Source organism: Cricetulus griseus, chromosome 4 (assembly GCF_003668045.3).
Source record: "Cricetulus griseus strain 17A/GY chromosome 4, alternate assembly CriGri-PICRH-1.0, whole genome shotgun sequence".
Lineage (NCBI taxonomy): Eukaryota > Metazoa > Chordata > Mammalia > Rodentia > Cricetidae > Cricetulus > Cricetulus griseus.
In genome coordinates this window covers 110195397-110223315 of record NC_048597.1, presented here as the reverse complement: position 1 = coordinate 110223315, position 27919 = coordinate 110195397, and the positions used below count along the sequence as shown (strand labels likewise).

The 27919-nt window shown below is 45.4% G+C and overlaps 2 protein-coding genes across 2 annotated transcripts in view; both read left to right on the top strand.

Moving 5' to 3' along the window:
- Galnt17 (polypeptide N-acetylgalactosaminyltransferase 17) overlaps positions 1–24494 on the top strand; it is a 390566-nt gene extending 366072 nt beyond the window's left edge. The window contains exons 8-11 of the mRNA XM_027416099.2: positions 5218–5355; positions 9462–9557; positions 23070–23237; positions 24366–24494. Coding sequence (XP_027271900.1) covers positions 5218–5355; positions 9462–9557; positions 23070–23237; positions 24366–24494 — 531 coding nt within the window. The remainder of the gene's footprint in view (positions 1–5217; positions 5356–9461; positions 9558–23069; positions 23238–24365) is intronic.
- LOC113834437 (ragulator complex protein LAMTOR5) lies at positions 20271–20561 on the top strand. Its single transcript, XM_027416100.2, has one exon. It carries the CDS (start codon positions 20286–20288, stop codon positions 20559–20561), a length of 276 nt encoding a protein of 91 aa, XP_027271901.2. The 5' UTR covers positions 20271–20285.
- Positions 24495–27919: the final 3425 nt, after the last annotated feature.

The window sequence follows — 27919 nt, the reverse complement described above, 5'->3', positions numbered from 1 at the left end:
TTCTTCCTCCTTTAGCACTATAAAGTCATTGAATACCTTTACATATTTGTAATTTATGATCATTTATTTAGTTTATGGAGGGGAAATGATGCAACAGTGTACATCATTTGGTGGTCAGAGAACAAACTGTGCAAGTTGGTTCTCTCCTTCCACCATTCAGGTCCTGAGGAGGGACCACGGGCCATCAAGGTTGGCAGCAAACCCTTTTACCCACTAACCCATCTTACCAGCCCAAGCTTTCACATAGTCTTATTATATAAAGTTGGGTAGCCTCCGATGAGAACTTAGTATATCCCAGATACTTGATGAATTCCTTATTTATAACAGCTCATTTAATCTCATGACAAAAAGAGCTCTGCCTAGATTCTGGCATCTGTAGAATAGTAATTGTACATACTTGCCCCACTGGGCCCCAGTGACAAACAAATGAAGTACAGAATAGAGCTTAGGCCTTGTTAAACAGTCTATAAATGCTGGCTTGTTATTGACCAAACTCTACTGTCCATTTACAGACAAGAAACTTGGTAGTTTGGGAGGTTAATGGGACTTGCTTAATGTCTTACACATAACTCAGGAGCAAGAATGTGAACTCAGGGTTAGAGAGCCAGCTCAGTGGTTAAGAGTGTTGCTACTCTAGCAGAAGACCAGAATTCAGTTCCCAGCGCCCATTTCAGGGACTCAAAAGGACCTGTAACTCCAGCACCAGAGGATCTGTTGCCCTCTTCTGGTCACCGTGGGCATTGCATTCATGTACACATTCTCATACATACACATCAGGCTATTATGAAGTGAACTCATAATCCTGGTGAACTAGTGTTATGGTTATTTATGCTTTCTATATCTTTCTCTAGAATGATAGTTTTATCTGTCATATTAGTTACTGTTCCTATTCTAGAATAAAACGCCCAACCAAAGCAATTTATGAAAAGATATTGTTGTTGTTTTAATTTTTTGAGACTTGGTTTCTGTGTAGCTCCTAGATGTCTACTCATTTTGTAGACCAGGCTGGCCTTGAACTCACAGAGATATGCCTGCCTCTGCTGCCTTAGTGCTGAGATTAAAGGTATGTGCCACCACACCTACTTAAGAATGGTGTATTGTGGATAGAACTAGAAAAAACCATCCTGAATGAGGTAACCTAGTCACAAAAAGACAAGCATGGTATGTACTCACTCATATATGAATTTTAGACATAGAGCAAAGGATTACCAGCCTACAATCCTCATCACCAAAGGAACTAGGAAACAAGAAGGACTCTAAGAGAAAAATGTGTGGACCCTGGAGAATGGGAAGAGTCAGGATCTCCTGAGCTAATTGGGAGCATGAGGAGCCCTCATCCAGTGGCTGATGGAAGCAGAGGCAGACACCTACAGCTATACACTGAACTGAACTCTGGAATCCAGTTGCAGAGAGGGAGGAATGAAGGTCAAAGGGGTCATGACCAGGCTGGTGAAACCCCAGAAACAGCTAACCTGAACAAGGGGGAGCACATGGACCCCAGACTGCTGTCTGGGAGGCCAGCATGGGAATGATCCAGACCACTGAACGTGAATGTCAATAAGGAGGCCTCAGCACTCTATGGAGCCCCTGGTAGTAGATCAGCATTTTTCCCTGGTGTAAGAAGGGACTTTGAGAGCTCATCCTACATGAAGGGATGCTCTCTTGGCCTGGAAATGTAGGGGAGGGCCCAGGCCCGGCCCAGGATGATGTAGTAGACTTTGGGAAGCCCCCATTGAGGGCCCTATCCTCCCTGGGGAGTGGAGGGGGGATGGGGTGGTGAGCTGGTGTGGGTTTGGGGGGAGGGGGAGGGGGAGGGAGAAGGGATTGACATGTGAAGCAAACTTGTTCCTAATTTGAACTAATAAAAAAATTATAAAAATAAAAGAATAGCTTATTGTGGCTCAAGAATGTGAGGGTCTAGCCCATCATGTTGGGGAGGGCATGGTGGCAGGTGGGTCACATGGCATCCACAGTCAGGAAGCAGAGACAGATGGATGCTGGTGCTCAGTTCACTTTCTCCTTTGTATTCAGTCTGGGACTCCAGCCCATGGAATGATGCTGTCTACATTTAGGATGGGTCTCCCTTCCTCAATGAAGCCAACCTAGAAACCCCCTCATAGACATGCCCATAGTCTAGATCACATCAACTTGACAGTCAACATTACTGATCACTCTTTGAGTCACTCTTGCCCAGTGCAGTGCCTATTACAATCCCTGCTTGGCCATAATTTTACAAAGACTAGAAATCATACACAGGACTGAGCACCCCAGTGAATGCCTCATGAACACCATGTTCAAAAAGAACAGATTTTGGTGAGTTTTGGGTTTGTGCTTTTCAGATGAAGGATGTTCAGCCAATGAAAGTTCCACAAATATTCTATGACCCAGAAAAAATCCCAAATCTGCTTTTTTGGGGGAGCATTGGGACAGAGTCTCACTATGGAACCCTGGGTGGTTTGGAACTAAAAACACATCCGGTCCTGAGACATTTTCTTCTTCCTTCTTTCCTTCCTCTCTTTCTTTCCCTCCCTCTTTTTGCTCTTTTCCATACTTCCTTCTCCCTTCTTTTTCCTCCCTCCTTCCCCTTACCCCCTTTCTCTTTCTATGCTTTGACAGGATCTCACTCCACAACCCATGCTGGCCTCATTCATGATCTTCCTCCCTCAGCTTCCGGCATGCTGGGGTGACAGACACATGCCACACCCCTGCATGTGCACTGGGGTATACAAAGCATACACACCCTGTAGATGCTATGCTTCCCCCTACATACAGATTATGACCAAGTTTTATTTATAGACTTTCACAGTAAGAGACTAACAGCAATGTCTAATAATAAAATAGAGCAATCAGAACAAAATACTGGGATGAAATTTACTTCAAATTTATGAATTGTTTGTTTCTGGAATTTTCCATTTAGAATTTTTTGGGCTGAGATTGATCATAGGTAAGTGAAATCAAACAACACTGAAGCACAGTTGCCTGGCTGGTTCCAGATCACTAGTCCATAAGTGTGAGTGCTACTCTTCCATACTTTTAGCAAATGGCCATTTTCAGTCAAGTGTATAATCTCTACCCTGGAGAGGTGGAGACACCAGGATCAGGAGTTCAAGTTCATCCATTGACTTTGACACACACATAGCCAGTTTGAGACCAACCTAGACTACTTGAGATCCTGTCTTTAAAAAAAGGAGGAGGAGGAAAAGAAAGACAGGGAGGAAGAGGGAAGAAGGAAGGAAGGAAGGAAGAGGAAGGAAGGAAGGAGGAAGGGAGGGAGGAAGGAAGGAAGGTAGAAGAAAGGGGCCGTTTTCAGCATAGTATATTGACATAAACTTGTATTCCCAACACCAGGGGAGATGAATCAGGGAGGGCTGTGAGATTAAGGCCAGCCTGGGCTGTAGTATGAGGTTATGGCTCAAACAATCAGATTAGTAGACAATGACCATCTCAATTAATCATGGCAAGTATATTCAAAGAGTTAAGTTTTTTCAGGCTTGCCTTGAAGTATTCATAAGTACAATATTTAAAAGATTTTTTTTCTAGAGAGTGTTCAATGGGTAAAAAGCACTTATTGTGACAGAATGAGGACCTGAGTTCAAATCCCCAGCACCCCAGCACCTATGTAAAGCCAGCCATAACCACTCATGTCTGTAACCCCAGCATGGAGGGAAGGAGACAGGCAGATCCTGGAACATTTTAGCCAGTGGGCTTCAGCTTTGGAGAGAAATCATGTCTGAAAACAAGAACAAAAAGATAAGGTTGAAAACGATAGAGGAAGACCAGATCTTCATATGCACATATAGGCATGCAAATCACACACACATTTGTGTATACACAAAACATATAAACACACCCCTACACACACACTTAAAATCCTGATCCGGCTGCTGAAGAAATCTTGACAGAGCAACTTTAACTGTTCTCAGTGCCCCCAAATCCCACCTGGCTTCCTTTCTCAGCCTGGCCCTCGTCCTTTGACTCCCAGTCGTCTGGGGACTGAGACTGAGGCTCATATTTCAGATACTTTATTTCCCCCTGTCATCATACAGCAACCCATTACAGGTTCATTTCAATAAAAGCAGAGTGAATTATTCATCAGAACATCATCACACGGAAAATTATTTTCTCCCCTGCATATAATGAGCTTCACAGAGTGCCCACAAAGAGGGACGTCACACACAAGTGAAAGATGAAGGAGGCTAGAAACATTTATTTTCTTGTCATCATCAAATAATTCCTGCAGTAATTGTCTTGGATAATTACTGAGGGACTGTGAAAGAGAAGAATCCCAGAGAGTAGGTGGTTAGCATCCTTGTGTCCTGGGGTCCTTAGCCCCAGTGGTAATAAAGATGGAGACCTGTCTAGAGATGTCTGTCAATTCCTCCTACGTGCACTCCACAGAGTGAGTATATAATCTCTGGCTTAGGTTTAAGTGAGGCAGCACATCTGCTGGAGGCAGCCTTGTGAGCACTGCCGAGCTCTGGATTGGGGATGTAGCTCAGTTAGTAAAGAGTGTGCCTAGAACACACAAAGCCCTGGGTTCTTTCCTCTGGATCATGTAAACCAGGTATGGTGACACATACATGTAATCTCAGCATTTAAGTGGTGGAGGCAGATGGATCAGGAATCCAAGGTCATCCTCATCTGTATAGCAAGTTTCAGGCTGGCCTGAGCTACACATGACCCTGTGTAATGGTTGGTTTTTTTAATGTCAACTTGGTACAGTCTGGGAAGAATTTCTCAATGAGGGGGTTGTCTAGGTCAGGTTTGCCTGCAGGTATGTCTGTGGAGGATTGTCTTGTTTGCTAATTGAGGTAGAAAGACCCAGCCTGGATGTGGGCAGCATCATTCCTTACGCTGGACCCTGAACTGTGTGAGAGTGAAGAAAGCTAGCTGAGCATGAGCAACTGGCAGCATGGGTGTGCTCCTTTTCTTTGCTCTGTGGATGGATTGGCTGCTTGAGTCCCTGCCTTGACTTCCCCACAATAATGGGTGGTAGCCCGGAACTGCAAACCACATAAGCGCTTTTCTTCCCCAAGTTGGCTCTTGGTGAGGGCATTTTATCATAGCAACAGAAACGAAGCTAGAACACTCTTCAAAGCAGGAAAACAAAATAATACAGGCTCCAAATCTAGATGTCCTCCCTGAAAGTAACTCCATCTGCACATGCCTCTGGTCAGAGTTCCATGCCACTAATGCCCTTTGTCTCTTTGCTTGCAGAATCCAGGGATCGATATAGGTGACGTCTCAGAGAGAAAAGCATTAAGGAAAAGTTTGAAGTGTAAGAATTTCCAGTGGTACTTGGACCACGTCTACCCGGAAATGAGAAGATACAACAATACTATTGCATACGGGGAGGTAAGATGAACTACACTCAAGGGACAACAGAGCCTTCTTCCCTTCCTCCCCTCAGTGATTCTTGGAGGTCCAAGGCTCTCTACCTAACAAGGGTATGGAGGCAGGAATGGGACTGTGGCTGTCTTCTCTGTCCGAGGTGATGGGTTTTGAGGTGTTTTGACATTGAGGGCCTCTGGGCCATGTAACTAGAGACACCGGGCAGAAAGCAGGACATAACAAGAGTCAAGGAGCAGAGGATATGAACCAGTGTTAGAGCACTTGCTTAGTGTGTTTTAAGTCCCCAGCAACAGACAGACAGACACACAAGCATGCACACAGCATGCATTCGCACACACAGCTCTGATTCACTCACGTATACAAGAGAGATGGAGCTGGGTATGATATGCATACTTATAATCCTAGTTATTAGGGACACTGAAGCAGGATTGCTATAAACATGGGCTACATATTGAGTTCTGGGCCAGTTCAAACTATGTAACATGACCCTATCTCAAAAGAGAGAAAGGGAGTCTGGGGTGAGGCTAGAATCTCTATTGCTCATTGTTGTGGGCTGGGGCCAACTAGTGATTGTAAAAGAAGAAAGGAAAGAAAAAAGGAGAAGTTGAACTCTCAGATTGAGGCAATCTAACATTCTAAAACAGTTGGGCATGTTAGCACGGGCCTTTAATCCCAGCATTTAGGAGGCAGAGGCAAGAGAATCAGGAGTTCAAGGCCATCCTCAGCTACATAGCATGAACCACACAAGACTGTACCATAATAAACAAACTCGGCAACAATAACAAATGTCTTTTGCACTGATCTGCTAGACTCTCATTCTAGTAAGTTGTAGCCAGCCATATGCCACCCCCTAGGTTCCATTTCTTAGTGTATAAAAATGAGAGAAATCCAAGTCCCAACTCTATGGGGGTGCTGGGCAGAACAATGAGCCCTGGTGTGTAGGGTCTGTAGATCAGTAGGCAGCATGTGTCAGACATGTTAATGCCTACTAACTGCCTTCTCCTCTCTCCTTCAAAATAAAAGGGTTTGAAGGAAGATCAAGCGTGAAGGAGACATCGGGAAACTAGCAGGGACTTGTCTTAATTGTGTAAACTGCTTAGCTCCTTGTAAGAGAAACTGTGGCTGGGGAGGTGGCTCAGTCAGTAGAGCGTTTGCCCCTCATGTGTGGCATCCCAGGTTCCATTTCCTGCACTACATACATCTGGCATTGTGGTGCACATCTGTAATCAGTTTGAGGTTCTTCTCAGCTGCCTAGTGAGATCAAGGTTAGCCTGGGCTTCAAGAGATCCAGTCTCAAAACCTCCTCCCAAAGTAAAGAAATGAAGCCAGTTATATAGTCATAGAAATAAATCTGATATCCAAAGGGAGATAAGCTCTCTAAGAATGAAAGCTGTAGGACGAACAGTAGAGAAAACAGATCATTGATCTGAGCTCATAACGAAATATAACCCACTCTCTAAATGTGGAAACATTCTGCCAAACTGGAAATTTATACATCGCAAATCTTACAAATGAACAGTAATTTATGTAGTGTGTAGTGAGCCCTACAATTCAATTTAAATAAAACAATTGATTTAAATAACAAAAAATGTCCCCCAAAGAAAAGTTGACCAGATGTCTTTGTTATTTTTCCTGTTGCTGTGAAGAGACACCATGAACAAGGCAACTTATAAAAGAAAGCATTTGCCAGGCAGTGGTGGTGCACGCCTTCAATCCCAGCACTTGAGAGGCAGAGGCAGAGGCAGGTCAATCTCTGTGAGTTCTATGTCACCCTAGTCTACAAACCGAGTTCCAGGGCAACCAGGGCTACATAGGTAAACTCAAAAAAAAAAAAAAAAAAAGAACAGATGACTCAAAAAAAAAAAAGAAATCATTTCACTGGGGGACTTGCTTACAGTTCCAGAAGGGAAGTCCATGATATTGAAGAGGAAGAAGCTAAGATGCTTAAACTGTCCTGCTACAGTGACACCGGGCTGTTGTCATGGGACAAACTGTAGAGAAGATAGCTGCAGCTGTCACCCGTGGTAGACATATAAACAGTTTGGATCGAGATTTTAGCTTTTTGTTTTTAAAGATTTATTTTTATTATTTTATTTGCACACACACAAATAAATGTGTGCAGGTGCCCTCAGAGGCCAGAGAGAATCGGATATGGATCCCCTAGAACAAATTACAAAAGGCTGTGAACCATCTGATGTAGGTGCTGGGAATCAAACCCCGGTCCTTTGGAAGAGCAGTGTGTGCTCGGAGATGCTGAGCCATCATCTCTTCAGGCCCTAGCAGCTTTTATCATAGACACCATTTTCAAAGTATTCTTGTGATAATTTCATTATTAGAAGGAAAATAAATATTTTTAAAAATCTTAAAGTTGGCTGAGCATTGGTGGTGCACTCCTTTAATCCCAGCACTCGGGAAGCAGAGGCAGGCAGATCTCTGTGAGTTTGAGAGCAGCCTGGTCTCTAGAGCAAGTGCCAGGATAGGCTCCAAAACTACACAGAGAAACCCTGTCTCGAAAAACCAAAAAAAAAATCTTAAAGATGAAAAGGTGGTGTTAGAGAGGTGTCTCAGTGAGTAGAGACACTGGTCACTAAGCCTGATGACCTGAGTACAGCCCCGGGACTCAGGTAGTGAATGGAGGGAACTGACCCTACATACAGCCCACACATACAAATACACATACACATACCTACACAATGCCCTACCCACATATCAGATAGATAATGTTTCTTGCTGGAAGTGAGCTAGTCTGGCTGGACAGTGAACCCCAGAGATCCATATATCTCTGCTTCCTCCATGCTAGGATTACAAACATGAACCATCATGTCTAGCTTCTTATGTGGGTTCTGGGTCTCAAACTCAAGTCCTCATGCTTGCAAGGCAATCACTTTGTCTGAGCCGTCACCCCAACCCAATGGTAGTGGACTTGTTTGCCTTTTTGATTATTATTTTTCATGTTCTCTGCCAGGAATGACCTAAGAAACTGATCTTAAATTTTTGAGTTAATTAAAACTAGCATTGGTGTTGGGGCCTATTTATGGTTTATTTATACAGCTGCCTTGGCCCTAATCCCACCCCCTCTGAGAAGATTTTAAACCTGAGATCCATGTGAGCCATGGTCCTGTATCTGAATGTTCCCATAAGGCTGGGGAGATGGTTCAGTTGGCAAAGTGATTGCCTGAGTCTGATTCCCAGAACTCATGTAAACAAACAAGAACAAACATAGGGCATGGTAGTGCAGTCTTCTAATCCTAGCAGCACTGGGGAGGCTGAGACAGGAAGATCCCTGAGGCTCAATGTTCTGGCTTACTTACGTGGTGAGCTCCAGGTTAGTTAGAAACACATACATGTGTACCTGCATATCCACAAACAACACTGCACAGAGTTCCCTGTTATCTTCTTGTTAATGATTTATGTGTTTTTATTTTATGTGTATGGGTGTTTCTCTTGCACACATGCCCGGGTGCCATGTACCTACTGTGCCTGCAGAGGGTGTTATAGGTGCTCTGGAACTGGAGTTACAGAGGGTTGTTATCTCCCATGTGGGTGCTGGGAACCAAACTTGAGTCCTCTGCAAGAGCTACAAGTACTCTTAGCTGATGAGTCATCTCTCCAGCCCCCATCTGGTTAATGAAAGGATTATCTTATTATTTATGTGTACCTGTGTTTGTGTGGGAGTGGGTATGTGTGTGTGAGTATAGTGCCTGTCCAGACCAGAAGAGGGTATCAGATACCTTGGGCTGGAATTACAGGTGGTTGTGAGCCACCAGACTCAGGTCTTCAATAAGAGCAGCTAATGCTCTTAACCACTAAGCTATTGCTCCAGTCCCCTGACATATCCTCTGATGTGAGAGATGGAAGATGGTGAGGGGGTGGAGCTCAGGCTATCCAGGACCCAGACACAGGTCTCACACCCAAGATACTCACTGTCTGGCTTTGTCCTTCATACTCAAGTTATTGGCTCATAGATTCTAGCACCGATCCTTATTTGGAAAGGACTGTGTGTGGCTTCTCTATCATGAAATGACAGCCAAGGAACATTGTGGTGGTGGTGGCTGGGAAGCTACATCTCTCTTAGAGGGTTTCTGATGGCCATATTTCATCTCCTGCAGCTTCGTAACAATAAGGCCAAGGATGTCTGCCTGGATCAGGGGCCACTAGAGAACCACACAGCAATACTGTACCCATGCCACGGCTGGGGACCACAGGTAAGACCACTGTCTGACCAGGAGGGGAGTAAAATCAACAGCCCACAGGGGCCTGTGGGACTTCTGGAGATTTCTATTACCCATTGATCCAAATCCTGTGTTCTTTTTTTTTTTAAGAATTTGGATGTTTTACTGGTTGTGTTATTAAAGAAGGTAATTTACTACGAGGGTTAATATTGACTGTCAACCTGACAGAATTTAGAATCACTAAAGAGACATCTCTCTCAGCATGTTTGTGAAGAAAGTTCTACAGTGGGTTAGTTGGGTTTGAAAGACACACACTGAATGTGGACAGCACCATTCCATGGGCTGGGGTCCCAGGATAAATTAAAAAGGAGAGAGCAAGCTGAGCACCAGCATCCATCTCTCTCTGCCTCCTGATTGTAGATGCCACCTGACCAGCTGCCTCACACACCTGCCAATAGGCCTTGCCCACAATGATGGGCTGTGCTCTCAAACTTTGAGCCACAATAAACCCTTCCATTCTTCCTTCCTTCCTTTAGTTGCTTTTGTCAAGTATTCTGTAATAGCAAAGTGATAAAAGTAACTCGTATATATAGTCACATCTATACAAATGACAAGAGGGTCAATGTGTATGTTACATATTGAAAAGAAAATTAGGATAAGCTTTAGAGTCATTTGCTAACAGACAGAGATGTGCCATACTGTGTCTTTCAAACCAAATTACCAAATTACCATTCTTCTATGAAGAAACAACAGAGACCTTTAAAAAAAAATGTGTGTGTGTGTGTGTGTGTGTGTGTGTGTGTGTGTGTGTGTGTGTGTGTGTGTTTAGGTATGAACACCAAGGCATACAATGCCCGGGAGGCAAGGAGAAGGCATCAGATCCCCTGAACTTGGAGTTAAAGGTAGTTCTTAGTTGCACAACATGAGTGCTTGGAATTGAACCTTGGTCCTCTGCAAGAATAGCAAGTACTGTCTCCAGCCCCACAGAGACCCTTCTGGGAAAGAGGTTGACATGCCCATCCTGAAAGCTCTTCACTAATTGGCAGGTAAATACCAGTACAACAACAGAGCCCTTGGGGCTGGAGAGATGGCTCAGAGGTTAAGAGCACTGGCTGCTCTTCCAGAGGTCCTGAGTTCAATTCCTAGCAACCATATGGTGGCTCACAACCATCTGTAATGAGATCTGGTGCCCTCCTCTGGTCTGCAGGGATATATGCAGGCAGAACACTGTACACATAATAAATACAATCTTAAAAATAGAAAAAGGAAAAAAAAAAAAGAACAGAGCCCTCACCATCTTCAGTCTGTCAGAGAACACACAGGCAGCTTAATAAGTGGAAGCAGAGGCTGAAGAAATAAATCCCCCTTGATAATTTGCCATGAGTAAGCAGTGTGTGTAGGTGTGTATGTGTGTATGTGTGTGGATTTGTGTGTGAACTTGTGTGTGCAGGCAATCTCTAAGGCTTAGCAGAAATTCCCTAAGACAGGGAGGAAATATATCCCCAAACACCATTAGACTTGGCATTCACAGACAAAGTAAATGTTCTGTCAGCCAGCAGTCACAAAAGGCAAGTTACAAACTAGGAAAGCATTTACACTCCCTTCCTGAAGACCTGGATAGTCAGTGCTAAGTTGATGTATTAGTTACTCTTCTCACAGCTATGACCAAAACCTGACAAGACGATGTAAGAGCCAGAGAGTTAGACAGGAGGGTCCCTAGGGCCTCCTGGCCAGCCAGTCTAGCCTAATCATTGAGTTTCAGGTTTAAAGAAACCGTATCTCAAAAGATAAGGTAGAAAATAAATAGAAGAAAAAGCCTGATGGTGACCTCTGGCCTCACCTACACATGAACACACTCACATGCACAAACCTGCACACCTAGAGAAGCGTGTTCAGTAGTAGAACACTTATCTAGCATGCTCTAAGACCTTAGTTTGATACATTGCATCATAAAAATAAATTTTTAATTAAAAAGCATTTTAAAGAAGGCCTAAATAGACCCAGACATGGTAGTGCATGCCTGTAATACTAGCAATTGGGAAACTCAGGATTTTGAGTTTGAAGCCAGCCTGGGTTATATAGGAAGATCTTATAAACAACAAACAGGAGCTGATGAGATGGCTCAGTGGTTAATAACAAATTGTGCTTTGTAGAGTTTGGTTCCCAGCACCCATGTGTGCCAGCTCACAACTCCAACTCAAAACAATCTGTCACCCTCTTCTGGCATCCAAGGAAAATTCCATTCACATGTGCACATACCCCACAGACAAATAAATACAAATAAAATGAAATACATCCAGGTAGAAATGACCATCCACATACCTCCTCCCTCCCTAAAGGAGCCAGAGGAGTTGGGCAATGCATTTCCTTTTCTTGTGGAAGTTGACTAACACTCATGGAACAGTAGCAGAGCTTCTGTTGTGAAATAACTGGACTTCAGGCTCATCTATCCCACCTGTGAACATAATGTCCCTGTCATCTACTTGATTGCTAAATGCTACATAGATTTAGGCTTCCCATTGCCATCCCTAACCCCGAGTCTCGGGTGAAATCTCATTGGCTACTTTCTAAGAACTGATTTGAAAACAGGACTAACAGTGTTTTCAATGCTCCTGCAAGCTCCGAGAGTGTGTTCAGCATGGTTCTCCAGCTGCCAGCCAGGCTGAGCCCTCCACTCCCCTATCAAAGTTCTCCTTTTCCTTCTGACAGAGGGGTCCCCTCTCCCCCAACCACGCACACTGCCATCTTTCTAAACTGCTTCATAAATACCATGGGTAGAGGTTGAATCATGCTTCCAGACCCACGAAACTCCCAGAAGAAAAGATGGGTGTTCCATGGTCATTGTTAGCTTAATTAATGGACTCTATGTTGTAATTTATTATCAAGCAGCAATTAAACAGAGATAAAATAGGCACCGTGGAGGATAATTTCCTGTCTTGCAGCATGTGTTTATCAACAAGATGGAAGTAGTTCCTGGCCACTCTGAGTGCCTGCTTGCTCTGAGGTGTCTGCTGCAAGCTCATTAAGACTCTCATTTTTGTCTGATTAATAATGAATTAAACAAAGATCCACTTTTTTCTGGAGCCTAAGTTTTTTTAAGATTTTTAAAAATTTTATGTGCATGTATGTGTATACATGTATGTTTGTGAGTATGCATGCAAGCGCTCTCAGAAGCCAGAAGAGATTGTCAGATCCCCTAGAGCTGGACTTAGAGGTGATTGTCAGCTGTCTGCTGTGGGTGCTGGGACCAAGTGTGTGGGAGACATTTCAGATTCAAGTCATAACAGTAACCGTAGACCCCCACCTTTATGACAGGACTGGGCTCATGTTCAGGGTGGTCATGGGAAAACCCAGCAGGAGGAATATTTAAACGTGAAGTTGGCTTCATTTGTACCCTTCTTTGTGTGTGTGTGTGTGTGTGTGTGTGTGTGTGTGTGTGTGTGTGTGTGTGTGTGTGTTTGTGTGTGTGTGTGTGTTTCTTGAGGCTTTGTCTCATTCACTTTTCTCAAATCTTGTATTAACTTCCATTCTCTAGATTTCTTTTTTTAACCATGAAAATAGGAGAATTTCTGTATCCTCTCCTCTGCTAAAGGCTATTGAATCATCCATACAGACTCCTTGGGCTCATGGGTCATGCTGCCTCTGGCCATTTCCCGAAAGCTCCCAGAGCTGGCTGTAGGAGGCACAGCTCACCAGACTTTCCTGTTAATGGGGGTAGAGCTCAGTGGTAGAGCATTTGACTGCAGACTTTCTTGTTAAGACACTGTCTGACCTGGTGCCCTTTTTGGCTATACCCAAAGCAAATCCAAGGAGGTCTTTTGGCCCTCCTTTTCCCTAGGCCATGATTAGTTTGTTGGAATAAAACATCCTTAATTGAAATCCCCTGTAATGAAGCAGCTACAGCTAACCCCTGAGTGTATGAGAGTCTAATATCTGAACAAATTTGAATAAACTTAGACATGTTGCCTTTCTTTCTATAGGATCTTAAAGCAGTTTCTGACAGGCTGCATTAATTAGCATTTTCCATACACTTGGCTGGGTGGCCACAGCAGCAGCTCCCAAGGTATTGGCTTTGAGGCTCTACCCTCCCACCAGGAACCAGGGGACCCAGAGGCCTCAGCCAATGGGTGGGTGCTGCCCACATCCATGGTGGATTTTCTCTCCACAGCTAAACTAACCTGGGCACACTCTTACAGACACACCTAAAAGTGTGGCTCATTACTGCCTCATCATTTATTTTTACTGTGTGGGTTGCACGCACATGCACAGGCGTATATGCCCTCATACACAGGGGCCAGAGGACAACCTGCAGGAGTCATTTTTTCTTCCATCTGGATTCCAAGAATCAAACGCAAGTCCCAAGGCTTTGCAGCAAACATAATCACCAGTCACCAGCCATCTTGCCAGGCCCTTAGGTTTTTCTTAATCCAAATGAGCTGACAAAAGGGATCAACCATCCTCAGGGCCAGGTACATCACTGTCTCCTTTGCCTTCTGTCTCCATTCATGTGTCTTACTCTAACACTCCCTTCTTTTCTAAGACACTCACATTCCTTCTCTCCGTTAATCTATCACCAGAATGACACATGAGAATTCTTTTTTCCCCTAATTAAATATAATCTGATCTTGGACTCCCTCTTCAATGGCTTCATCTTGGAAGTGATGCATCATATAAATGCCTTGTCATTATGATGCATTGTGCCAATAAGACGCTCACACCCTGATGGAATGACATGGCCCAGTAAGCTATTAGCTCAGGGAAGGCAAAGGAAGATGTGAACGATGGCCAGAAGGCTGGTGCCTTTCAAATACAATCCCGTGAGTGCAGAGGGAAGGAGACAGAGCCATGGAGAGTATGGTGAAGTAAGCCCCCAAGGAAAGACGTTTTTGCACATAGCCTTGTGATTCCAAGAATGCGCCTCTACTATTTGGTAGTAATAGATGTCCCTTTGGCTTGGGACATGCCCACTGTATGCTTGCTTCGTTTTTTAAAGATTTATTTCTTTTTAATTGTGTATGTGTACTCGGTTGAGTGCAATTGCCTTTGGAAGCCAGAAGGGGGTGCCAGATTCCCCTGAAGAAGACTGGCAGTTGTGAGTGGCCTGACATGGATGCTGGGAACCAAACTCAGGTCCCAGGGTCCTCTGTAAGAGCAACCACTGAACCATATCCCCAGCCCTATTAGCTTCATTTTTAAAATGCATAATCTTATCTCAGTTCTTATATAATTGCATCTTGAAATATTTTTCAAATAAAATGTAGTCTTTGTGTGTGTGTGTGTGTGTGTGTGTGTGTGTGTGTGTGTGTGTGTGTGTGTAAAGAAGCATTTACATGTGGGAGTATGCATGTACATGTTTGCAAACGTGTTTTGGGGATGGGGCACTCACTCACTGACCTAGCACACACCAAGTAGGCTAGACTGGCTGTACAGGGAGCCCCAGGGATCCTCCTACCTCTGCTTCCCCAGTTCTGGGAGTACAAGTGTATACCACTGGGCATGGCTTTTTATACATTGATTCTGAGGATGGAACTCAGGTCCTCATGCTTGCAAAGCAAGAACTTGACCAACTTGAGCAAGTCTCCCCAGCCCTAGAATGTACTCAAGGCAAAAACCCAGAGGCAGGAACTGCTGCAAAGACCAAGGAGAGATGCTGCTTGCCAACTTGCTCCCCCTGGATTGCTTCATTTACTTTTGTAAAAACATCAGGATCAACAGCTGAGTATGGAAAGTTGCTGCTCATCTTTTTTTGGTTATTGCTATTGCTTGATTGACTTTTTTGGTTGGTTGTTTTGTTGTTGTTGTTGTTGTTGTTGTTGTTTTGTTCTGTTGTTTCATTTGAGACAGGGTCTTGCAAGACTGCCTCAAATTTCAAGCAGTTCCTCTTGCCTCTGCCTCTGAAGTGATGCCATGGCCAGTGAGCCCCAACCCTGGGGTGATTCTAGGCAAGTACCATAACCACTGAACCACACCTCCAATTTCCATTTTACTTTTTCTTTTGAAATAAGGTTTCACTAAGGCTAGCTGTGAAATCACTCGTTTATGACCTCGGCTCATCTTGAACTTGAACCTGCTTCAGACTCCCCCAAGGCCCCTGTCACCAAGCCCATATCTGTGCAAGGATAATTTCCAAAGACCTTGTTCATTTGAAATGGAAAGGGTCCAAAGCAATTCAGAGTGGGTCCTAAAAAGGTTGAAGCAGCTCATTTAATACAATGGGTTCCCACCAGAGGAGGCCAAAGGAAGAGGAGCATGTCTGATACCTGTAATCTCACCACTCCGCACACAAAGTCAGAGATCCCCCAGGACAAGGTGTCTAGCTCAACTCACCAAATCAGTGTACTCTGGATTCATTGAACCCTGCTCAGTACAAAATGGAGAGCAACTGAGGAAGACTTGCAGCATTAATCTCCTGCCTCTACATGCATGCTCACGGACATACATACACACATACATATAAAAAATGAAAAGCAGAGACATCCAGCAGGAGTAGCAAGGAACTGGTTGGAGCAGAGTGGGAACAGTAGGGATGCAATGCACAATCACTCCACATATGTAACCTATAGGAGCAATGAGAAGGAGTCACTGGAGGTACTCTGCTGTCCTGTGGTGCTGGTTAAGCACATGGGACAGCAGCTCTTGAATGGGGGACTTTGGGACTCACGAGTGTTCACATGCTGCTGGGAATGCTCTAGAGCCAGGAAACACTAACCACACGAGGCCACACTGACCACTATGAAGACAACAAATAAACAAACAAATGAATAAAATGTCTGGTGACATAGAAGCAAGGCTCCAGTTCTCCAATGGTGTACACTTGTTTTTATGCTAAATCTGAATGTAAATGGTGCCCAGTATAGAAGGTTCCTGTCCACTGCTAACCTGCCACTTTTTCATCAGAACAGCTCAGGAGAGGCTCTGGAAGGACATCTCAACAGTCACAAGAGTCCTTCCTGCTTTTGCAAAGGACCAAACTCAATTCCTACCATCCATGTCAGGCAGTCCACAACTGCTTGTAACTCCAGCCCCAGGTGATCCAGCGCCCTCTCTTGGACTCTGTGGGCACTGCACTCAGATGCACATACACAGGCACATTGCTTAAAAATCAATCTTTAGAAAAAGGACAGTGCTGGATAAAAACCTTTTCATATTCAGGATAGTCACAATCATAAGCCATTCTTCTTGCATCTCAGTTGAGCACTAAGCTAACACAGTGGCTAAAGGATCAGGTTGGAATCAACAGAACACCCCACACACACAACATCTCCTGAACAGAAGGTACACAAACTTTATTCTTCACTGAGCCTGACTTTCCATGCTGACTGTGCCTGATTTTAAAGTGACGAGAGAGCCCCTTAATGGCAAAGGCTTTGCGAGCCATGTTTTTATCGGCCATTTAATGGATTTTTTCAATGCGTTCCAGAGTCATTTCGCAATTATTGTCAGATTTTTGTTTATCTGGCTGTAACCTGAATATTTCAATTCTCCCTCAAGGCTGTTAAATCTGGGTTAATAGTTGTGAGTCTCTCTTAGATCATCTCAACTAGAAAATGCTTTTCCCCTCTAAATGAGAATTAATTGTATTTGATGGTGGAGGTTTTATTTTTCTTCATGCATTAGGGTTGTGGATAATGGTGTTCATTTCTTCTCCTGGGCCCAGCAGGCAAATCTAGAGTGATCCTACCCCATTCAAAGGTATTCAGCCAGCATTGGCTCTTTATAACATACTTCTCTTGTTCTTCATGGCTTTCAAAAATGGGTGGCATTGCTATTAGCCTAAAAACTAACAGGGCTGGGGAGATGACTCTGTCACTAAAGTGCTGGCAAACAAGGATGAGGACCTGAGTTCAATCCCCAGCAGCACACATGTAAAAAAGCCAGATATGGTGGTTCATGGTGGTGATTTCAGTACCGTCAAGGCAAATGCAGGGAGATCCATGGGACTCATTGGTTAGTCATTCTTGCCTGCTTAGTGAGTTCTGGGAAAGTGAGAATCCAACCTTAGAAAGTAAGGTGCACAGCACCTGAGGAATGACACCCCAGGTTGACCTCTGACCTACATACACATATGCACACATGTGCATGTGCACCTACACACAAATGTACACCCACATGAACACACGCACACAGAGACAATACCTGGTTATGTTGCAGTTTGAGTGGAAAAATGACCTAGATGAGAATGGGAGAGATAATGGCTTACCATCTGCAAAGGGGTCAGAGACCAGAGGAATTGGGAAAAGGTGAGTGAAGACAGATTTCCATGAATTGCAGGAGACCACCTAAACCAAACAGAAATACAGGCACCCGGAGCTCAGGTCATGGGGTGGGAGACTAAAGGAGGACTGTGCGTACTGCAGGTATGGAAGAGATGCTATCTAATGGAGTCTCAGGAGATTACTGTAAAGCTGATGGAGACCCAGGCACATTTGGGATATGACTCTATGTGGGTGTGATCTGTGGGCCCCTGGCCATTCCCTTCAGAAATCAGTCACTAAGGAAACATGCAGAGCCCATAGTTCAGTGTGACTCCAAAGTCCCAGGGGAGCTGACTGTGGTCAGAGTAATTGTCTAAATGACAACTCTTCGAGAATGGTCAAAAAGAACAAGGGCCGCTGAGATGGCTCAGCAGGTACAGGTGATTGCACCAAACCTGACAACCTGAGTTCCATCCCCAGGACCCACATGGTAGAAGGAGAAAGCTGATTGCTGCAAGTTGTCCTCTGACCCCCCCCCCCAACACACACACACATACACATACACACACACACAAATTTAAGTAAATAAATACATAAATAAGAACAATACTATCAGCATACAAAAGACAAAATGCTTGGGAATACATTCAACCAAAGACATACAAGACCTATCCCACAGAAAACTATAAGACAACATAGAAAGGCATTAAAGCCCTGGGGGAAAGACCTGGTGTACATGGAGTAAAAGAACAAACACTATTAAGGTGGCCACCCTCCCCCAAGCCAGTGCTCAGGTGCAATGCAATTCTAAAATTGATTTGAAAACACAGGAGATGCAGCATAGACAAAACAATGTTGATTGCAGAGAATTAAACTGAAAATATGTACTCCAGTTCTAAATTCACTCCAGACCTATAGTAATCCATGCTGTGAGGGCCAGGGAAGTAGGCCAAAGGTTAAAGGGCTTGCTGTGCAAACACGGGGACCACGGATCAGACCCCCAGAACCCACACAAATGCCAGGTGAACATGGTGACCCATTTGTAATTCCAACCTCAAAAGGCAGAGACAGGGGTCCTCAAAGCTGGCAAGCTTCGACTGACAGACCCTGACTCAATGATTAAGATGAAATGCAATCAAGAAAGAATCCTAACTAGGACATCAGTCCTCCACATGTGTGCCACATACCTTTAAGCATACCCTATATATGCAAAAGTATTCATGCATATATGCACACCACAGACAGACACACACAGACAGCCACAATAATGAAAGAAAGACCCAGAGATCAATGGAATGGCATTGAAAGCCCCTAACTAAATCGTCACATTCACAGTCAACTGATTTCTGACAAGGGTGACATGAGAGTCTTTTCAACAAATGGTGCTGAGACAACTAGATACCCACATAAAAAAGAGCGGATTTGGACACTTTCCTTAGATCATCTAGAAAAAGAGCTCAGAGTGGATCAAAGGCCTAACTAAATATAAGAGCAAAAATGATGAAAGTCGTAGAAAACACAGGGAGCGATAAATGTTCCTGACCTTGGCATTGTCGATGGTTTCTTAGATACATCAAAAGTGCAAACAAACAAAGAGAAAAAAAACAGATTATTATCAAAATTAAAGACGCTCTGTGCTTCAAAGGACACTGCCAGCACAGTGAAAACCACACTGAGAGAAGTGTTCAGTCGTCATCTGAAGAAGTTCTAGTGCCCAGACGTGTGAAGAATGTTTGCCACTCATGGAAGAAAGGGAGAGGGGAGAGGGAGAGGGAGGGAAAGAGAAACAAAAAGAAACGGGAAGGAGAGAAGGAGGAAGAGAAGAGAAAGGACTGCAGGATGGCTCAGTGGGTAAAGGCACTTGCTGCCAAGTCTGGTTAATCGTGGTCAATCCCAGGACCTACACATGGTAGGAGAGAGCCTACTCCTGAAAGTTGCCTTTGACCTCCACCTCCATATGCGCACGCGAGCGCGCGCGCGCGCACACACACACACACACACACACACACACACACACAGTGACTTCCCATGCCAGTGGGCATTCACAATGCCCAAAGTGGAAACAACCCAAATGCCAGTAGTTGGTAAGTGAAGGCAAAAGGATATGGTTTAATCACAGCTGGGAAAAAGAGAGACCAGAGTGCATGAATCCGCATGCACCCAGGAACAAGAGAAGAGACATGGTGAAAGAGAGTGAATCACACAGAGGGCTTGGCTTGGAAAGTTGAAGCTGAACATTCTGGAGGAAGGCTAATGATGAATATTCTGTCCCAGCAGGGAAATACCTGAAGCAATGCCGTGGAGGTGGGAAACCAGAACTTGAGGAATGTGGGTTAGAAGGAGGCGCATCAGGCAACTACACCAAGATAGCTCCAAACCCAGAACTGAGACAAAGCAGGAGAACTTTGACAGTGGTCCTGGGCTCACTACTCTACCTTGCAACCAAGAAGTAGACATGGGATCCTGTGGTCTGATAGCATTAGTTACTTTTCTCATCTCTGTTACAAAAATACCAACCACGGGCTTTTTGCTGCAGGATCCCAGATTGGGGCGGATAGCGGGTGGGATGGAATCAACTTTGGAGCAGCATTTGGAGAACACAGTGAAGAATCCGTCCATTGTTGGAGTCCTGTGCACAGATTCACAAGGACTTAATCTGGGCTGCCGTGGTACCCTGTCAGATGAGCATGCTGGAGTGATATCTGTTCTAGCCCAGCAAGCAGCTAAGCTAACCTCTGACCCCACTGATATTCCTCTGGTCTGTTTAGAATCAGATAGTGGGAACATTATGATCCAGCAACACTATGGCATCACAGTGGCAGTGCACACAATGGCCTCTTGACATCTCATGTCTGTTCTTCAACAGCCTGTCATAGGGATCCAATCCTACCGGTGTCAGTTAACTTGTAAAACTATTAAAGTTCCAGAGGTTAAGCCATTCACCTAGTGTTCAATGTGGACTTCCTTATTTTATAGGACAACCAGTTACCAAGATATTAGTTAAAAAGGATCGTAGTTGTTTTGTTTGGGCTTTGGTCATTTTGCTCTTTGAAAACCATCACTGCAGTCCACTATTGCAGCTTATCATTGCCTAGAACTGTGTATGTAGCCCAGGCTGACCTCAAACCTGTGGTCTTCCTGCTTCAAACTGCTGCATCCTGGGATTATAGGAATTTGTCACCAAGGTCCAGGTCACTTTGTATATAGAACTTCATTGTGGTCAATAAATTCATTCAGAGGAAAAAGAAAAATACCAGCCACAAACACCTTAGAAGGAGGATTCATTTTGACTTATGGTTTAGAGGGGTTTAGGGCATCACTGCGGGTCAGGCATAGAGGAACAGATCTGCAGTGATGTCCCACATTGACCTACTTACTTCCTCTAGCAATGCCCTACCCCCTAAATGTTTGACAACTTCCAAAAATGGTGTCACCAGTATGGGACCAAAACTGCAAAACATGTACCCATGAGTCATCTTACTCAATCTGTAACAGTTGTCATCTTTCAGACCATGAAAAAAATCTGGGTACTGGCCCATGAACCCAGAAGAACCTCTGTATATAGATATGAAAGACCCACCATGAGCTCATCTGTCCTTAGCTGTCTATTTGACACAGCCTAAGGTCACCTGAGAAAGGAGTTTCCACTGGGGATTGCCCATATTACATCGGCTTGTGGGTATGTCTGTGGGAGACCTAATGAATATAGGCAAGCCCAGCCCACCATGGGCAACACCATTCCCTGGGCTATATGAGCACGGACCTGTGAGCAGTCCAGAAAGCAGCATCCTCCTACAGTTTCTGCCTCAAGCTCTTGCTCGAGTTTCTGCCTGACTTTCCCCAGTGATGGACCACAACCTGCAAGTGTGAGATGAAATAAACTGTGTCTTTCCCTACTTTGCATTTGGTCAGGTGTGGTTTTTTTTTCCCTCCACAGACATGAAACTAGAACACAGCCCCTTTACCTACCCACTCTGATGCCAACACGGCTTGGGCTAGTAGCTGATTTTCGCTGGTTTCAGTATGGCGGATCTATCTTTTGCACCCTAGCAGACCTCAGAAGGGAACCTCTTAACTCAAGCAGCATTTAGCTCTGCTCTTTAAACATCTGGGTCATAGATATGCTTAGTTAATTAATGTTCTTAGCACCGCTCATTTGCCTGCTGGATAATAGACTGATTCATAATTTCAATAAGCAGCTGTGTATTTCTTTCCCTGGAACATAAAGGCAGCCTGCTGTCATTCATCAATTTGCATTTGGGTGAATTGAAACATACTTGGGGCAACATTGTTTGGGGAGGGGAAGGGAGGGCTTCTGAGTTTCTTACCACTTTGCCTCAGAACAATTCCTCTGATTTGGAACTAATTTTCGTGTAGAGCACACATTCATGGTGTCTCTGTCAAGGACACTTAATAAGCTTGCTGTTTCATGTTCAAGGGGAGCAGCAAGGCTCCCTTTGGGAGATCGGAGCCAAGGGTTTCTGAGTAGCTTTCACCAAAAGATGAGAACCCCTCCAGAAAATCTTTATCTCCAGAGAAGAGTCACTCCTGCTTCTGAGCAGAGTCCCCTAAGGTATTGGTGCCTTTGCTCACTGCTGTGACAAAAAACACCTGACAACAAATTGGAAGGAAGAAAGGGGTAATTGGGGCTTACTGCCTATGTCATGCTGGCAATGGTAGAATAGCAATGGTCACTGGGACTCTGCAGTCAGGAAGCAGAGAGAGAGGAACACTGGTGCTCAGCTCACTGTCTCCTTTTTATTCATCCTGAGACCCCAGTCTCAGAATGATGCCTCCCACATTTAGGGTGGGTCTTCCCCCCTCAGTTAACTCCCAGGAAAACCTTCAAGGGCATGCCCAGAGGTTTGTATTCTAGATGATTCTAGATCCTGTCAAGTTGGTGATCGATATTAAGCATCATATCCTACTATCTTCCTGGTTGATTCCTAAGCAGAATTTGACAAGCTCTGTGGAAGGTTCAGTGGTTGTCCAAAAGTCTCAAAGTCCCTTCTGTTGAGATGCAGGGCCAGGGAGAGAGGTTGGGAGGTGGGTAAGGGAGGGATGGGGGAATAGAGAGACTGAGAAGGAGGAAGAGATAATAAGAGAGGGAGGGAGAAAGAGGAACAGGTCAGGAATAAAGGAGGGAGGTTGGGAGGAGGAAGGTAAGGAGGGAAAAAGGAGTTGTGGTGTTTCAGTGTCCAGGCTCAGCTAGCCCACTGTCCTCCCAGAGCAGGCTGTCCTGTGCGTTAGGCATTCGGAAGCGACTGTGGAATGCACAGAAAGCTGAGGTGAAGCTGGGGACCAGAGCCATGGTGCCTCACTTCATTCTTTCCACTCTTCGCCTCCACAGCTTGCCCGCTATACCAAGGAAGGTTTCCTGCATTTGGGTGCTCTGGGGACCACCACACTCCTCCCTGACACTCGTTGCCTGGTGGACAACTCCAAGAGTCGGTTGCCACAGCTCCTGGACTGTGACAAGGTCAAGAGCAGCTTGTACAAGAGGTGGAACTTCATCCAGGTGAGCTGGGGACAGGGCTTGGGGAGGAGCAGGATGCTACCAGCCATGGGGACAGGGAGGGATAATGGTGTGATATCCCCAAGGCACACAGTGCCACTGAGGAGCCAGCTCTGCCAGCCCTGGGCCGAGCTCACAGACCCAATTCTGGGAGGACTGGAGGAAGGATTCCTGTGAAAATAGCCTGCCTGATTTTATCACCAGTGTTGGAGCTGCTTAGGATAAGCCATAGAGAGGATTCCTGAACACTACTACGAACTCTCAATCAGGATTGAGAAAGTCAATTCTCAGATACCCCTGGAAATTTGTGTATGCATGCTCCTGTGTATGCAGGCACACATGTACATACATGTGGAGGTCAGAGGGGAACCTTCAGGTACTGACTACCTTTGTTTATTTTTTTAAGATCTTAGTTTTATTTTCAGGTGTGTGTGTGTGTGTGTGTGTGTGTGTGTGTGTGTGTGTGTGTGTGCATATGAGTGCAGTACTCACAGAGGCCACCAGGAGCTGCCACCTCTGGAGGTGAAGTTACAGATGGTGGGAGCTACCCAACAGCGGGGCTGGGAACTGAACTTGGATCCTCTAGAAGAGCAGCAAGTGCTGTTAACAGCTGAGCCATGTCTCCAGCCCCTACCTCGGTGGGGTTTGTTTTGTGTTTGTTTTTGAGACAGAGCTCTCACTAGCTTAGAACTTGCCAAGTAGGCTAGGCTAGCTAGTCATTAAACTGCCTCCCGAGCAGTGGGATTCCAAGTGTACCTAGCTTTTTTATATAAGTTATGGTAATCAAACTCAAGTCTGATGTTTACATGGCAAACACACACACACACACACACACACACACACACACACACACACACACAGCTGTCATAAGACAATTTGAAAGAGTTAGTTCTTCTCTTCCAAGATGGAACTCAGGTTATCTGGTTTGGCAAGCTATCTCACCGTCCTGCCCCCAGGAAGTCTCTATCCTGCCTTGGTCACCACCGTTTTCCCCCAACACATTCAGCCAGGGTCCCTTCCACTGTGGGAGAATGTGGATGGGATTTGTTCCCTCAAACAAATACAGGAGCTATTGTGGTGAAGTCTCCATCTGCCTCCCTCTCCTTGTTTCTTTCCTTTCTTTCCTCCCAGAATGGAGCCATCATGAATAAGGGCACAGGGCGCTGCCTGGAGGTAGAGAACCGGGGCCTGGCTGGCATTGACCTCATCCTCAGAAGCTGTACAGGACAGAGGTGGACAATCAAGAACTCCATCAAGTAGATGGAAGGAAGGAGGGCACATGGATCCCAGACCCAGGACAGGGCCTGGTGAGCCTCGGAACCAGCCACATGGTGGAGAGACAGCAGGCACCCAGCAGGTGCTCAGTGGGCCTCCCAGGGCTCCTCCAGGGCAGCCTTGGATAAAAACGTTAAGTCCCTCTCAGGCATTCAGCCTGACACTCTGAAGATCTCCCCTCACCTGTGTCTGGGAGACCAGGAGCTGCATCTTCTGGGTACCAAGGGGCAAAACCGCTCTTAGCTCTCTACCATACCATCTCCTACCCAGCACCAGCAGCTGGGCCTGGCAGGGGGTCTCTCTCTCTCTCTCTCTCTCTCTCTCTCTCTCTCTCTCTCATCATTCTTTGCTGCAGCTGCTTGTGAAACTCACCCTGGCTCTCCAAGAAATGGGGGGACACTGGGGGTTTTAGCCGCCACATCCTAGCTCCCTCTTGAAGAAGGAGGAGGCAATGAGACCCCAAGACTTCATTTCTCCTGAAGACACTTTGGCCCAGGTGTCTGTTCATATGCCAAGGCAGCCACCACCCAGACCTTCCCAACAGGGTGACTTTGGGACAACAGTTCTGGACTCCTCTGGATTCTTCTTGAGGCACCCTGTCTCAGTCACCTGGAGTCCTAAATATGAACAGCATCTGCCTGTGTCTAGAGGAAGCCAAAGTCAGCTAAGCATGCAGGATGCTCCCAGTACCTGGCCAGTACCGCCAGGGACAAGGTGTCCTGGTTTCATGGCACAGCAAGGGTCTTCTGTGCAGGACATAAGGGCTGAAGAGTCAGCCTAGCAATGGGCATAGGGCGCCTCCCCGCCATGCTTAGCACTCAGCTCATATCACCCCACCCTCTGCTGGCTGATGGGGGACAGAAGTTTCCTCTTGTAAGAGTGATTGCTTCCTTCCAATTGCCCTCTGGTTAGGGTGCACTTATAATCAGAGTTAATATATGGATGTGTCTGCATGCATGGGAAAGCAAGAGTGTGCCTGCCTGGGTGATGTGTGTGGCTGGGAGCTGTGTTTGTGTGCTTGAGCGTGTGAGTGTGTTAGAGCAGAAGTAGCTGTGTGGTCTTGGGCTTGTGGCTTCATTGCTCACTGGATGGGGACAAGGATGCCTAGAAGTATGGGAGTGTGTGAATGACCCCACATCCCTGGATCACTGGCCCAAAGGACGTGGCTGGGTCTTGCCTGCTAGGGTACCCCTTCTCTGTCTCCCCATCCCCATCCATGACTGTCCTTGGCCAACTCCTGCCCAGAGCCAAACCCTGTAGATGCCCAGTGTGAGATCCAGTGTCTCATTTGGTGGTATCTTCATTGGTGATCGTCCCTAGCCCCATCTTCCCTCCTTGTGAAATAAACATGCTAGCAATCCCACAATGCAAACTTCAGCCTCATCTGCCTTTTGGTTTTTATATTGTTGTTTGCTTTTGTTATTTTGCATTTGGGGATCAAATCTAACTCAAGCACTCTGCCATCAAACTACATATCCTTAACACATGAACTTAATTATTCCTGTACTCAGTGACATCAGGAGAATTTCTAAGATATGGTTCAATGTTTCTTTGCTTTAAAGGCAGTTGAAGTATGGTTTGATTTGGGACAAGGCCTTACTCTGTAGACCAGGGATAAAATACTCTGACAAAAGGTTTGTTAGGGGAGGAAATGTTTACTTGACTCAATTCCAGGTTATAATTCATCATTTTAGGGAAGTCAAATCAGGAATTTGAAGCAGCTGCTCAGTCACCTTTATGTCCAGTCAAAATCAGAGAGAAATGAATGCATTTGTGCTTGCTTGTGCTAAACTCAATTTCTCCATTTTTATATAGTTCAGGATCCCCTGCCTAGGGAATGATGCTGCCCCTAGTGGGCTGGGTCTTCCCACATCAATTAAGTAAAACAATACTCAGGCCTTCCCACAATACAATCTGGTGTAGACAGTTCCTACTGAGACTCCTCCTAGGTGGTATCAAGTTGACAATTGAAGCTAATCATCACTGCCAACACGCCTGTCTGGGTTAGGACTTACTAGGTAAACAAACAAACAACATCCTCACAGGTTGAGACAAAGCCTACGTACTTTTTTTTTTTTTTTTCTGGTTTCTCCATACAGGGTTTCTTTGTAGCTTTGGAGCCTGTCCTAGAACTCACTCTGTAGACTAAGCTGGCCTTGAACTCAGAGATCTTCATGCTTCTGCCTCAAAAGTGCTGGGATTAAAGGAGTACATCACCACTACCTGGCAACCTACCTACTCTTACACACAACATCTATTCAAAACTGGCCAGAACTTCACATTAGACACTGACTCATGTTCCCCCTGGATGACCTGAGGTTAAGAAGGTTGAGTTGTTCAGAAAGCTGTGAGCCTGGTGCTGCAGACCTGGCCTGCCCACGTAGCCTTTCCCTTCTATTGCCTCCAGCAACTTCCACTGTCCATGGTGCACACAACACCTCCTGGGTGTTCATAGAGAAGTTGAATCCTACAAGATGCCTTGTTATGGTAAGGGTGGGCCCCTTGTCATGTGTCTCTTATAGGAAGAAACCAGGAAGGACCATCTTAACATGTATACAGAGACAGACAGACAGACAAAAAGAGACATACAGATGTGGATGTAGAAGTAGACATAGATATCAGTTGCCACATTCTTAGTCTGTTCTTTGTGAATTGGGCTCTGACAGCATACACATGGAAAATGTTTATCCTCAGTTGTCATCCTAAGTACCATAGTCTCAGGGTAACTGAAGAGCAAACAGCTTGAGAACTTTGGGTTCTAGGATCAATGGAGAGGGAGAGGAGAGAGCTGGCAGGCCAGAGAACATACAAGCTGCATTTGGGCTAAAGTACAAAAGCTTCTGAGTATGCATCCATGTGGGGTAGAATGGCTTGTGTCCTGGAACTTCAGCGCCATGAAGCACCAGGACAGGGTATCTGTCTGGCTTGCCCTGTGGTAGTGAATGCTGGGTTTGATCTCGGGAGGTTAATTCCCTATGGACATCAGCACCCTGGTTTTAAATCTGAGCATTGGTCCTCAGTTCCAGGGTCCAGGAGCTGATATGGTCATTCCCGTATACTATGTCATAAACTTCCTCCCAAAACCTGGGGTCAGCAGCCAGGTCATCCTATGGTTCTACCTGGTGACATAGGTTGAGAGTGGCTGGAGACCAAGGAAGAAAAGAGGAATTGGTGAAGAAGCTGGGGTGGGGGGAGATAAAAGCTGGCTGATGTGAATTTGAATGTGAAATGTCCCTGGAGGTTCATGTGTGGGAATACATGATCCACAGAAGGTTGTGAAACCTTGCGAGGTGAGACCTCCATGGAGGGGGGTCATGGGGGTGAGCTTTGAGGGCTTTTGCTCTTGTTGGGGTGTATGTGTTCACGCTCATGTTTGTGTGCGAGTGTGCAGAGGTCAGAGGACAATCTTA

What these genes read in the sequence shown, in the direction of transcription:
- LOC113834437 (XM_027416100.2), top strand. Translation starts at nt 20,286, where the DNA reads ATGGAATCAACTTTGGAGCAGCATTTGGAGAACACAGTGAAGAATCCG.